At 37.0% G+C, this 15,194-nt stretch overlaps 1 protein-coding gene across 3 annotated transcripts; it reads right to left on the bottom strand.

The window, feature by feature from the left end:
• Positions 1-3,120: 3,120 nt before the first annotated feature.
• On the bottom strand, positions 3,121-7,284 carry LOC142549174 (ethylene-responsive transcription factor RAP2-7-like). Of its 3 annotated transcripts, XM_075657992.1 has the most exons (10): positions 7,122-7,284; positions 6,480-7,002; positions 5,723-5,748; positions 5,526-5,556; positions 5,362-5,449; positions 5,142-5,287; positions 4,794-4,897; positions 4,566-4,672; positions 4,060-4,155; positions 3,121-3,622 (listed from the first exon to the last, which is right to left on the bottom strand). In XM_075657992.1, the coding sequence occupies exons 2-10, from the start codon at positions 6,989-6,991 to the stop codon at positions 3,401-3,403; spliced, it is 1,332 nt and encodes a 443-aa protein (XP_075514107.1). In that variant the 5' UTR covers positions 6,992-7,002; positions 7,122-7,284; the 3' UTR covers positions 3,121-3,400. The 3 variants fall into 3 exon arrangements, with proteins under 3 accessions (XP_075514107.1, XP_075514106.1, XP_075514108.1); XM_075657991.1 differs by having other exon boundaries at positions 6,480-7,284; XM_075657993.1 differs by lacking the exon at positions 4,060-4,155 and having other exon boundaries at positions 6,480-7,284.
• Positions 7,285-15,194: the final 7,910 nt, after the last annotated feature.

Here is a 15,194-nt window from a genome sequence, read left to right as displayed (position 1 = left end):
AGGCTCAGTGGACGGGTAATGTTGTCGCTGATGTCCCCGCCGCCCGGTACCGTGGTTATAAGTAGATGGAACCATCGATTAGAGCTGATAAGAAAGTCACAACTAATGAACTGAATTCAATTAAATGAAAATTTATACGTATATGATGACATGAGATAACACGTTTTGACACGAGATGATTTTACACGACACGTTTATTCTATGCTTTTAAATTCATGAAAGATATGTTGAGTATGATATTTTTCACTGTTATGTGTCATGTATATGTACTTGTTATTCCTGGTATAGGTGTGTTGAGTCTTTAGACTCACTAAGCATGTGTGATGTAGGTGAGCCTGAGGATGAGGGGACTGGAGGTGTCGAACTTTGAGTAGACAGACCTGGTGCAGTGACACGACCCGAAGACCCCATATTTTCCGCATTATGATTCATGAGTTTTGAGAGGAGTTAAACATTTTCATACGTTGATGATTTTACGATTTTTACTCGTTTATGTTTACGTTTGATTTTGGTTATTTTAAACTGCGCTAGTTTTATTGTCAAATAATTACGATTATTTTAAATGTTATTTTGAAAATGAAAGTTTTAATATATATATATATATATATATATATATATATATATATATATATATATATATATTTCCGCACTTTTATAACGGTAGACGTTTCAGATCAGTTACATAACAATCAGTTATTCTTGTCGGCTATAAAAAGTCAACTGATAAATATTCTTGACACGTCGTCAGTTAAGGAATGTAGCTATCAAGCGACAATTTGTACATAAGCAGACTGCAACTTGTAGTGGGAACGCCACATTTCAGAAAAGCTACAGTGTACGATTGTTAGAAGAATGTTGACGTGCCTAATGGATATAAAGATTCAAACGCATTCAATGTTACGTTGGAAGCAAAGCCTATAAATAGCCGAGAAGATCAGCTGAGAAAGAGTTACGAAGTTACCCAGTTACCGAGTTATCCACAAGTTATCAGAGAACACCCAACAAACTATTATCAATTACAAGAAGCTCTCGCTTATTAGATTTATTCATAGCTTTCAGGCTATATTTTGAGTTTAAGCACCAACATTAATTGTTGTAATATTCGATCTTTTAGAGATCAGTTAATTACATTAGTTGAATACTGATAAAATTGCATTGATACTAAGAGTTTCATTTTTGACAGTGTTAAGTCCAAACTGAAGAGGGTTTGTACAAGGTGTTGTATAGATCAAAGCTTTTTAATAAACATCATATCCTCGAGATAGAAAGGATGACGTAGGAGCGTTTGAAGTCTCCAAACATCCACAAATCTTGCGTCCTTTAATCTCAGTTTTATTCTATCTGTCATTCAGTTTATTTCTGCACTTTCATTAGTTAACTGATTGATATTGACAACAAGATTCTCGAATTCCAGTTTATCACTAAACTGATTCATCATTCGAAAAGTTGTGAAAATTGTCAAGTGTTTATTCAAACTTGACTACTCCAACTAGTTTAATTAATTAATATATTGAAGTTCATTAAGAACTTTAATTATTTAGCATGTTGGATTTGTACTTCTACAAGCTCATTATACATATTTCTCACTACATTTAATTTAATCTTTTATAAACTCAACCTTTGAATTTAGTATTTCAAAATCTCAATTTTTATAGATTCAATTCCTTGAATTTATTCTCTCCAAATTTAATTATCATAAATTCAGCTCCTTGGATTTATTATCTCATAATTTTATATATAAATTCAACTCTTTGAATTTAATGTCTCAAGGAAACAAATGATCTAATACTTGTTTGACCCTCAATGGTTCAGGGATACAGCTAGCTGTAGGTTCACAACTCTTTGCGATTCATGACATTGTTCTTTATTTGCGCTTACACTAATTTGCCTCATTCCATGCACTAATATTTGATCATGAGAATGTCATAAATCAATTTCTGATTAAAGCATCGAATCATGGTAAGAACATCTAGTAGTATCGCCCCATGATTCCTTAGGTATCATTGATAGCGTTTGCAAAAACCATTCGGTTATGAGCAACCATTGGTTCATTGAGTGTGACATATTGGATTTGATAGCTATGTGATACATTCATGAAATATTCATAGTATCATCGCAAGCATAACTAGAAAACTCGTCCCTAATGTACATCTTATACTCTGGCCATAGATTTCAAGCACTACTATTTCGTTAGATTACATATGATATCCACACTTGCAGGTGAGCGGTGAAATTTCCGACTTCAATGCACTGGCTCTTCCACATGTCGCAATTGCACCCAACCTCGCCACCTTGTGACTCTCACGGACGAGTCAAAGTACAATTGTAGTATGTAGAGCCTCAATGTTGTCCTGGACTGTAAGGACTAATGATGTAGAGTCATAACCACGAATTTTTCCTCTCGATGAATGATAACCACTTGAAAAGTTCGAGAGAGACTTGTTTGGTACCATTATCATATGATTACTCATTAGCATGACTGGACATCTTTATGCACTTAACATGAAACACGGTACACAACATCACATATGCTAGTTTCAAGCTCAAACGACATTTATCCTTGTTTTTAGGTGGCTGAATCGACTAGGAACGAATTTAGAATATACAGTGTTTACAAATGAGTTTCAAGATCAAAGTACCATTCATTTGTAATAAAATATAATTAAGGTCTTTATCTATGTCGATTGCATTGATGTACAGATAAAGCAAAATGAAATCATGAAATATAAATTATATTAAAATAAAGACTGATAATTACAACTGAATCAATAAAGTTCTTAGTCAACCGTTGACTTACAAGACATATACTCTAACAATACTTAACTTGAATTTATTTTCTACCTATATTCCATTAAAGTTGAGTACAAATTACAGACTAATTTACAATCAATTTTTGAAACCTTATTCAATTTTACAAAATACTTGAATCCTAAATTTATTTTTAACTACCTATATGGTGGTTTATAAATTATGGATCAGATATTGTTTTCAACATCCTAAATAATTTACTCGATATTATTTTTGTTAGTTAAATTTCTTTCCGTAACTTGTATTTTGGATACGTGGATTTCTTCCCGATTACTCATAGTATGATAATAAGTTTTACAGTACACACAGACAAAAATGGCAATCCAAGTTATTCATAGCATTAAATTCAAATTCCTCGTACAAACCAAAATCAAAGTCTACTACAAATAGCAGTTTTATGTGGAAATAGTTGCAGATTTTGCACCATGGATGAATTACTTATTGTAACGGACACAAAATGCAGAGCAATATTTATACCAGCTATACATGATATCATGGGTTCTGACATATTATTCTACACGCATGTTCCTGGAAACATACCATGGCTCGAATCTAACTGAAATAGTCATGGTCTGTTGCGTTTTTGGACAGATCACTGAAGGTTGTGGACCTTGCTTGCAGGAAGCTGCAGCCTGGATGTCGAGGAAACGAGGGAATTCGGACTGGGAGTGGTGGTGGTGGTAGAGAATCCTGATGATGCTGCAGAAGATAAAAGTGGCACCGGAGTGGTCACACCGGCACTTCGCATTTTCCATGGCCAGTTTGGGTATGGAGGCGAAGTAACGGCTCCATTAGTTGTTCCGGTGTATCTTTCCTGCAAATAAAATTTAAAAAAAAAAACAGATTGCCGTAACCAACTATAAATTATTTTATCACAAGTCTTTGTTAGTAATTGCATGCATGCAGACAGAATGTGCGAGTAGCTTCGATAAGATCAATGACAAGAACATGATTGGTAGACAAGAAATGAGCAACTTTAAAAGGGAAGCTAGTAGCAAAAATGTTTTGCGGTATGAGTCTCATATGACTTGGGACAATTGCATGAATATTTTGTTGCCTTCAAGACGGAACACAGAGAGCGTGCTTATGTATGCTTCTTTGACCGAACTAATATGGGAAAACTTTCTTCCGATCAAGAAAATTGTTGCTTGCTATCTATTTACTATATAACTAATTATTTCGTCTAGGAAAGAAAGTTCATATTCGTTTGAGTCCAGAGTCGAAAAACAAGAGTATGAAGAGAAAAATCACCATATTATTTGGGGGAAAACCAGAGTACGAGCCAGCCCACAAGGGGGAATACTGGGATGCAACTAACCCATGGGGGGAAACGAAGGGTGTGTCAACCTGTGAATTTGTGGAAAGGGTATTAGTTGTTACAAGACATGTAATATCACCAAAATATAGGAAATATCAATGACTGTTAAAACTAAGAGGTGAAATAGTTTGGTGACTACACATAACAAGTTCATTAGGAAGGGAGAGAACGGATACACATAGATATGAACAAGAGCACAATGGACAAGAAGGTTTCTGTTGGTTTAGGAACATGACTAGGCAATAAATCCCGGCACCGCAAGTGTAATGAAAGGAGTAATTGTTTCTTGCCCATTCTTACAATCCAATTTGTGTTACCCACATAAGACTTAAATGTACAATATTTGTTCATAAAGTGCACTAAGTTGAGTGCACGTCACAAAAATTTGAGAGCAAATAACATCACCCTGAAACAATATAAAAGATAAAATATTTTTTACCCTTGTCCTATTGCAGGGAAAGTCCAACTTTCTTGTAATGTCATTCCCATGCGGATCATTTGAAGCTAAAGAGATTCCAAGATTGAGATCAAGATTGTCATTAATACCTAAATACATCAGCAGTAACTCCGTTAACACCGAGTTTGTTCATGTTCACACGATATAAACAATGGCAAAGCAATTGGAGAACAACAATAGCAAAACAATGCTTTTACTCGTAAGTAATACCTGCGTCGTCGGGGCCGATGTTTCTGTCTCTCTCATAGATACTCGGCTCAAAGTTGGTTACAGCTTCAGTGACATTACATTTGATGGTTGCTTTATCATAACCCCTGGAAGAGAAAACAAAATGAGGATCATTTGATGAGATCAATCTAATAAATTGGTCCTACTCAACACCAAGTCTAAAATGGTATGAATCATGATCACAAGAACCTTGCAGCTTTGACTTCGCTGTCGAATAACCCAAGATACATATGCAAACTTAGAGCTTCAGAACCTATCAGAGATCAAGCACTGCCCAGAAGAACCATCACAACACCGTGTACAATGTAAAAGCTTGAAAAATATTGATACCTTTTCCCGAGGAATTGTCCCATTTGTGCCTCCCAGCGACCACATTTGTGCAGGGTTACACCTCTGTACTTTGAGCTTCCACGAGAGAACCCGGTGCTTCGGCGACGGAGAATGTGAACAAACTCTTCTTTTGTCAAGTCTTTCATCTGCAAAAAATAATCAACTAAATAAGATTCATTGATTGAAACTTAAAAATCATCAGTAACAGTCAGAAGCGAACCTGTTTCATGTCGTCTTCATAATCCACAAGTTTAAAATTGATATCAGCGTCAACCCCACGAAACTTGATTGCAGCGCGATCATATGCTCTGCATGATGAAAATCGACAAGAGATTAACGTTACAAAATGTCCACAGATCTCTAATGCACGATAAAGGTTTCTACCTTGCTGCTGCATGAGCTGTGTCAAATCCTCCTGAAACAAGAAAACAAACAAAATTAATATGAGAGTGCGACAGAGAAACTAAAACAATTTGCAAAACCAAATTCAACTTCCCATGACCTTCAAATTAATATATATCTAAACCAGAAAAATCAGAAACGCAAGTATATAGTGTGATGCAAATAGTTTAATTTCTTACCCAAATAGACTTGTTTACCGCAGTCCCTGTTCACGAATATAAAAAAAACTAAAATTAAGATCAAGATAGAAAAGGCACCACATGATATACATAAAGAATTACATAGCTAATGACATAAAATAATCAAATGCTAGCCATTCCTAAGGGTAACCGTACTATTTGAATCTTGTAAATCAAATTCATCACCGATTCTATTTTTGAGCTTATGCAGGTGCATCAAAATTTGTTGTTAATGTTACCAATACAGCTCGAATTTAAATTATGAAGTACTTTTAAGCACCAGAATCCAAAGTGTGGCATAAATTCGGTCACATAGGCAGCTATCGAATAATTTGTAGCTGTGTCACATATTCAGTCACGACGACTCATTTACGGTGCCATATAGGTGATCACGATTCGGTATGATGTTGTACCACATAATCTTTCAAACCCAAGGATTTACAACTCTTACTCCTCCGAAAGAACCCAAGAATACCCATATTGCCAACGAATCATCATCCGCAAACAGCTACCAGTGCCGAATTAATATCACACAAGAACACTAAAGAAATATAAAATAACATTCGGATTTGGATGAGCTTAGCGCCGAATAAAAAATTAAAAGATGATAATCAAACCCAAAATACAACCACGATTTCTTTACCGAAACAAATCAACATAATTTCCATAACCGCTTTCTCTCTCAACTATACCCAAAAGTAAACAAAACATGCATGCAAACACAATTATTGTTAGATATGATATAATTTTGAGGTACCAAATGTGTGATTCCCATCTCCCAGTTCTCCGGTAGAAAGTAACCCCTCGATACTGCGAGCTCCGAGACCGGGGACCACGCCTACTCTTCTTCACCTGCGGCTGCGGTTGCGGCTGCGGCGGGAACTGTGCGTTGTAAAATCCCACGTCCACTCCGCCTGAAACCTCCGACACCGGCAAATCCAGCCAATACTTAGCCCTAGAATCCGCCATCTCCAGCGCGGACGACGAGGCACACACGGGAAAAAGCTGCAACTCGGTCTTGTAAACGTTGACGTCATCGTCCGCGTCATCCTCGATCTCGATCACGTTCTTGTCAAGAATCGAGAAATTGAGCGTGGGCAGCAGCTTTCGGGTGGTGAAGCTGTTGGATTCTTGCTCTTCAGAAACCCCATTATCTGTAGAGGAGGTAGTGGTGGAAGTAACCGAATCGGCGGCGGTTGCCAGGGTCTTCCGGTGGTGGAATTCGGTGGAGATCACAGAAATCGCCGACGGAGCATTTAGATCCAACATTGCACAACCCTCTACGAAAAATAAGATGCGAATCAAGTTTCTTGATGAAAGAGAAACTTCACATGACAGAGAGGAACAGTTCTTAGAGAATGGATCGGAGCTGTATATAAACAAAAAGTTGAAAAAAAACCTTCGAAAGCGAGAACCCACGAGCTATATATACAAGATTTATATGAATATATCACCGCTAGACTGCCTCCATTTCAGGGTTTGGAGAAATTCGAAGAATCTCCATTTTTAAAAGGAGGAAAGCAAAAGTGAAGAAGCAGCAGGAGTAGAGGAATAAGGGGATATTGAATGTGGGGGTAAGTGAAAGTAACTGACTATATTATACATATTAATTATATTTATCATTTAATAAAAGTATTATATAATTAATTAAATTATTTATAATTTTAAAAGTATGAATTATTCTGTGTTAATAAATTAATGATTTAAAAATTTAGAACCTTAACAAGCTATGACTAATTAAAAAAGAAAATATTTTATTTTTTTTTAAAAAGAAAGAAAATATTTATAGAAAATAAAGAAACATACCAAATAAGAACTTTTTATACCTCTTTATTTTTTTATTTCCATAAGATAAAAAAAATTTTTAAAAAAATTATTTCTCTGCATGATATCTTGACTTTTATAAAAGGCTAAATATTTATATTATATTTCAAATATACAATATATTTAAAATAATTTATAATTTATAATATATATGAAATAAAATATAGACTCAATTATTGTGCAGATAGTTTACAACTGCAACTTGTCCGTTAACTTACCCGATTTGCTCATTTCATTTGTTTCCACTTATGTTCTTTGCTATGAGTGAGTGGTACGCATTGTCGCAGCTTTTATGTTGTTAAAAATTTATTTTCAAAAAAATACCTATTTTCTTTTTGGATGGAAATATATGGTTGGTATTTATTAAACTGCATTTTATTATCTATTTTCTTCAAAAAAATACAAAAATTTAAACTGAATTTCAAGAAATGGAAGAAATTACATACAACTCTATTTGATATCTATTTTCTTCAAAAAACCTGAAACATCCTATTCTTTCTAAGGAATATTATTTAAAATAACTCCATTAATTTGATAATAACACAGGATTTTATAATTTTAATGAATGAATATTTTTCACTGCTTTATATATATAATTTTGAAACCATATACACTATATGTAATTTATACTCAAAACAATTAGTGAAGATGGCGAAAAAAATTTAGATAAAACATCTTTTGTGTGATAGAATAATTTTGTTCGCCCTCATCTTTATCTTGATTTTTTTTTTCTAATACAATAAAAAAAACAACGCACAAAAAAGCGAAACTGAAAATTGTTAAATATGACTATTAGTATTATTTATTTTATTTAATTATTTATTAGCATTGATTTTATTTTTGGATATTTTGGCTGAAACGGGAAATCACCGTTTTTAGAGTAGATGTCTGACAAGCCAACTTGTAGCTCGAGTTTTATTGACTCTAATGTAAAAAAATCTTTATTTTTAATAATATTTTACGATTTGATTCGATTATATGTTTACACATGCAAGCTGCATAGATAAATTTCTTGAATATATAATAGGTACCATGAGGTCTGCGTCGCAAAATAAGATATGAAACTCATTAGGAAGTGTACCGCATATTCTAAACAGGTTCCTAGTCAAATCAGCCGCCTCAAACAAGGATAAAAGTCACTCGAGCTCGAGACTAGCATATGTGATGTAAACGCCATGTTTCATTGACAAGGGCATGGAGATGTACATTCACACAGATGAGTAGTTATATGATGATGCACTGAACAACCCTCTCTCGGACTATCCAAGTGAATCTCACTTACCAAGTGGAATAGTCCGCAGTTATGATTGCACATCATTAGTCCTTTGACCCAGGACAAAGTAGAGGCTATACGTACTAGCATGCACTTTGATCCGATTATCGACTCTATTGAGGGTCATCAAATGGCGAGGTTGGGTTTAATTTTGAAATACGTAGGAGCAAGTGCATTGTAGTAGGGGATTCACCGTTCGCCTACGGATGAAAATATCATATGTGATCTGATGAGTTAATAATGTAATGTGTCTCTTTCCAGAGCAAGAAATGTGCTTTAGGCAAAGGTGTTTTCCTAATTGTACATACCATGACACTATTAATACTCAAAGATAAATCGCATCGCTATCGAATTCATATGCAACTCTCGATATAACAATGGTTGTAGATTTGATCGGGATATATGTGCTGAAGAGACCGTACTGTACGCTAGCCATGACTAAAGATTCTTGCAGGCACTATCAGTGATACCTAGGTGATCATGGGGCGATTCTACTAGACGCTCTTACCATGATCCGATGGGTGTAAGCAGAAATGAGTTCTGACATTCTTGATCAAGGAGTTGATGAAAAGAATGAGGTTAACTAGCGTAAACCTGAATAAGAATAAATGTTATTCTGGATCACATGGAGATGTGAACCCACAGCTAGCTGCATTCCTAAACCATTGAGGGTCACACAAGTATCGGATTCTGTGTTCCCGTTGAGATAATCAAATTTCGAGGAGTTGGAATTTGACGACTGTAGTTTGATGGAGATGAAACACGAAGCTTATAAAAGAGTTTATGAACTGATTCTATAATATGGAAGAAATGGAAGTAAGCATGATTGCTAATTAAGGAAGGGGAGTGGAACCGCTTGTTTTGTGAAGGAGTCCACTAAAACTGGCAGCTGTCCAATATGGTAAGTGAAAATTTGACATTCGAAATTTTCGATTTTCATATGAATAAGACTTGTTGTAACGTCCCGAAAATTTGAAGGTCCACATAAACCACATGCATACAAGTTATTAAATTTATTTTGTATTTTATTAAATTATTTTAATGCATGAAATGCATGTTTATGGCATAAATATGTATTTTAATTCATGGTTTATTAAAGTTCATGTATAATGGCTTTTAAGTTGCATTTTACGCTCGAACGAGTAACGAAAACTGGTGATAATCAGGTAAAAAATATTTTATTGAATAATTATTTTTAATTAATTATTAAAATGTGTATTAAGTGTATTGTGCAAGAAATGGGCTATGTTGGGTATTTTTACCCGTCAGAGCATATTTTTAATCGGTACACAAATTTCGAAACGGAGGGCTTTTTGAGGGACTCGGGCAATATCTTCAAAAACTTACCAAAACGACATATTTTTCGAGAGTGTGTTTGGGCTTGATGGGCCTATTTTTTTACTTAGTGGGCTCAAGACCCTTTTTAAACTTTTTAAAACATGATTAAGGGCCCATTAGCATTTCGCTTACTATTTAATTACTACACTAAACACACCATAAACCTAATTAACTCTCATCAGCCGTCCCTCCCCTCTCATAGCAGCCTCCACGTGAGAAAAACCAGTAGCAAACTCTCGGCCATAGCTGTGTGCTTTCAAGAAGACATTTTCCCCGCTCCTCCAGTGCTTCTCCGACTCGATTTCTTCAAGTTTTCGACCATCAATCATCAAGGCATGAATTTCTCTTCCTTTGCACATCATTCACGCCGATATTATAAGAAAATTTGTTTAAATGCATGTAAAACTTTCGATCCAAATTGTGTGTGAATTTCGTTGAAGGTTTATATGAAAATATTGCATCCTAATGTTTGTTACTCACGTTTTCTTGATTTGCTACAAGGGGGCTACTTTATTACGTCTTGTTAAGGGCCGGACATGTTGATATCGAAGATGTCTAGGTGCTGGATTCGGGTTTGGAACGTGTCATGGTAGAGGCCGATTGCTAGTTCTCTTGTTGGTCGTTTTGTTTGGGAATCGGGTAAGGGGTAGAACATACGGTACAAGGGCTGAACATAGCCATGGACCAGATCCTGGTGGGTCTGAGCCACGGCCCAGGGAGGCTCAACCACCATTGGAACCACATGTGGAGTCGGCCGATTGCTTTTAAGGAGACGAGTCTCGGGTGCGGTGATTTCGGGTCTTAGCGAGTGTGTGCAATTTACAGCGTGCATGGGGTTGAGTCCTTGGGTTGGTTCGGTTCACTAGGGTCCTAAGGTGGTCTAGGAAAGGTTTTTTAGGAGCTTGTCCGCTCGGTCTTGAGCTAGGGACGAAATTATTGAGGGTTGTGCACCTAGTGTTTTCGAATGGGGCTATGCAGATTTCCAGCAACTTGTGGTTATTATTTAGGGAGTCATAGTGAGCTAGAGTTTGAGGTTTAAGGGCTGTTAGAGTGTGTTTTAGGTATGTTAAATGAAACATCTACTAATTTAAAATGCAGAAATATTTTTTTTTGTAAAAGCTCACATTTTCATAAATATTATTTAAATATTTTGCATGCATGCAACCCTGTTGAAAAAAATGGCATTTAAAAATTAATCGTAAATGATCGAAAAATAAAAATACTGTAATTTAAAAATTGCCAACTCGGCCCTCAATCATGCATGAATAAAACAAACAAGTAAAATCCTGAAAATCAACAGCGTATCAAAAAGAAAAACGTGTAAGACTAATCATGTATGCTCAAAACTCATAAAAACATGATGTGCGAAGAAGTGTGGTCCTCGGGTCGTGCTCGCATATCCAGCCCTGCCTACTCAGAGTTCGGCACCTCTAGTCTCCTCATCTAAATGCTTACCTGCATCAAACATGCTTAGTGAGTATAAAGAATCAACACACTTGCACCGTTAATAATAAGTACATATACATAGCACACAACAGTGAAAATACCGTAATCAACATACATTTAATAAACTTAATAGCATGAACGTAAACGTGTCGTATAGAATCATAACATGTCAAAACATGTCTCATCATATCATCATATACATATACATTTTCTTTTAATTGAATTCAGTTCATTAGTAGTGACTTTTGTATCAGCTCTATCGTAACAGCTATATTCGATGAATCCATCTAAAAACCGCGGTACTCGGCGACGGGAACATCAACGACAGCATTATCCGTCCACTGAGCCTTGGCCTCAGCTCATAATATCTCATATAATCGTGTTAGTCACAACCAAATCCCTTCCTTCAAAACGTGTCATCATGTTCACCACTTAATAAAAACATGCATAAACGTAAATTTTATTTGAAATCAAACATGCACCGTATTTTTCATATTTACATAAAAATCATAAACCTAATTCTTAAACTTTTAAAACATGATAAATTTGTGCTCAGGGCGCCGTCAAAACTAAAATCTCACCTCGGATGCAAAATGACAATTTTGCCCCTAGAAACCCAAAATGACCAATTTACCCCTGCAATTCTAAATTTTGACCCGAAGCTTACTAAACTCCTTAAAACATCCCAAAACATATTCAGAAGTATTTCTTAGACGTAAACTCGAGCCCGATCAAAATTTGATCGATTCATTTTAAAACTTGGACCGGGGGCCCGGTTTAACCCGGATCGACCCGAAACTTAATCAAATTTTCCCAAACTCAAACCATGCCTAAAATACATCCTACCAGCCTCTAAACCACATTTTCTAGTCCACTAAAACCCAAGAAAACGAGGCCACAAGCTGCTGGAATTTTCAGCCAAGTTCTATTCGAAAACCCTAGGTGCACTACCCTCCATAATTTCGCCCCTAACTCAAAACCGAAAAGACCAGCTCCTAACCAACCTTTCCTAGACCACACTATGACCCTACTAGACCAACCAACCCAAGGACTCAGCCCACGCATGCTGGAAATCGCATCCTCTCGCTCGCCACCCAAAACAATCAACTGTGACCTCCCTTTGGTTCGTCTCCCTCGTGCGGCCCTAGATTCAAGACCAACGGTGTTCAAGCTCTTCCAAATCATGGCTCAGACCCAATAGAGACAAGTCCAAGGCATAGAGTCACCCTCACACTGTCGGCTTCACCCTTGGCTCGTACCACAACCCAAAACAAGACACACATCAACATAACCTCTCGGCCATCAACAAAAAACCGAGCACACCCTCGACTTCCTCCCTTATAACGACCCTTACCATAAAAAACATCCCCTTTAACTTGACAAACAGCAGCCCCTTGCACGAAAATACATGAAAGCTGAGTGGTGAACAAAAGAATGCATGAACTTAAACAAAAATCGAAAATCTCCATGTTTTATGCTAGATCGAGAAATCCTTATGCAAGAAAACACATATCAGCAATTATATAGCATGTATAATGTAAAAATAAAAGTACATGGTGTGCCTTGATGTTTAATGAATGAAAACTTGAAGTAATACGCGTCGGGGAAGCGCCGGAAGAGCGGGGAGGGACTTGCTTGAAGAAAAATGGGAGAACTGAGACGTTCAGCTGCAAACTTGCGTGGATATGTGCAGGAGGGGTGGACGGCTGATATAAATAGGGTTAGGTTTAGGGAGTGTTTAGGGTAGTAGTTAAACAGATAATTAAAATGCTAATGGGCCCTAACTTTGATTTAAAAAGAATTAAAAGGGTTTTGAGCCCATTAAGCTTAAAAATAGGCCCATCAAGTCCAAACACACTCTCGAAAAATATTTTATTTTGGTAAGTTTTTGAAAATACTGCTCGAACCCTAAAAAAGTCCCCCGTTTCGATAAAATTTGCGTACGGTTACAAAATATGCTCTGGCGGGTAAAAATACCCAACAAAATCAATTTCTTGAAAAATACACCTAAAACACCTCGTATTAATTAATACAAACTAAACATGTAATAAAAATAATTTTCCTAATATTTCCCCGGTCTCCGTTCCTCGATCGAGCGCGAAGTGCATCCAGAAACCTAATTCGTGAACTTTTATAAAAACAATCGTGAAATGAATCCTATCATGCAGTAATTATGAATTAAATGCATAAAAATAAATAAACACATAATTTAAATAAAATCCTAGATTTCCTGCATTCAAGTTACGTAGATTAAATTTCATGGACCTTACAACTTTTCACCCTTAAATAAAATTTCGTCCTCGAAATTTAGAACATATCGAATAACTCCGGGTAGCGACTCCTCATCTCGAACTCAGTCTCCCAAGTAGCCTCCTCCTCGGAATGATTTAACCACTTGAGTTTGAATATGTGGATCACCTTGTTCCGGAGCTTCCTCTCATCTCTGTCTAAAATCTGAGTGGGTCTCTCCTCAAATGACAGGTGCGGTGTTAACTGAAGTGGCTCATAGTTCAGCACATGCGAAGGATTCGACATGTACTTCCGCAGCATAGAGACGTGGAACACATTATGAACTCCCGCCAAACTCGACGGTAATGCAACTATGTAAGAAAGTGTCTCGAATCTCATCACCCCTTCATCTGTGCGACTTTCACAAACACTTGATCCCCTACTGCAAACTCGAGATCCTTGCGCCTCTGATCTGCGTAACTTTTCTGACAGCTTTGAGCGGTCCTCATCCTGTCTCGAATCCTACCCACTAACTCTGTTGTCTGCCTGACAATGTCTGGACCCAACTCTGCTCTCTCTCTCCTACCTCATCCCAATACACTAGCGACCTACACTTCCTCCCGCACATTGCCTCGTATGGAGCCATACCGATCAATGCCTGATAAATGTTGTTTTATGAGAACTCCACAAGCGGTAACTTCGGCTCACAGCTGCCCAAGAAGTCGATCATGGAAGCTCGGAGTACGTCCTCCGAAATCTAAATCACCCTCTCTGACTGTCCATCTGTCTGAGGATGGAAAGCATTATTGAACAGTAACTTAGTACCCAACGCCTGATGTAGACTATTTCAAAATGTAGACGTGAACCTCAGATCCCTGTCTGACACGATGGACACTTGAATCCCGTGGAGTCTGACTATCTCTCTGATGTATGGCTCTGTGTACTGAGTCATTGTGAAATTCTTCTTGATCGGTAGAAAGTGAGCTGACTTAGTGAGCCAATCAACTATCACCTAGATGGAATTATATCCTCCAGTAGTCCTCGGAAGTCCTGTTACAATGTCCATGGTGATGTTCTCCCATTTCCACTCGGGAATAGGGAGGGGTCTCAGCTTCCCTGCAGGTCTCTGATGCTCTGCTTTGACCTGCTGACAAATCAAACACTCGGAAATGAAACGCAGAATAACTCGCTTCATGCTCGGCCACCAATAAAGAGTCTGCAGATCCTAATACATCTTCGAACTTCCTGGATGGATGAAGTACGGGTTGCTGTGGGCTTTCTCAAGATATCTACTCTAAGGGAATTACTGTCAGGAATCCATAGACGGTCCCTATATCTGACTATGACGTCAACAACTGTATA

This window comes from Primulina tabacum, chromosome 6, assembly GCF_025594145.1.
Source record: "Primulina tabacum isolate GXHZ01 chromosome 6, ASM2559414v2, whole genome shotgun sequence".
Lineage (NCBI taxonomy): Eukaryota > Viridiplantae > Streptophyta > Magnoliopsida > Lamiales > Gesneriaceae > Primulina > Primulina tabacum.
The sequence above is the reverse complement of the archived record's forward strand: the minus strand, read 5'-3'. Positions and strand labels throughout refer to the sequence as shown.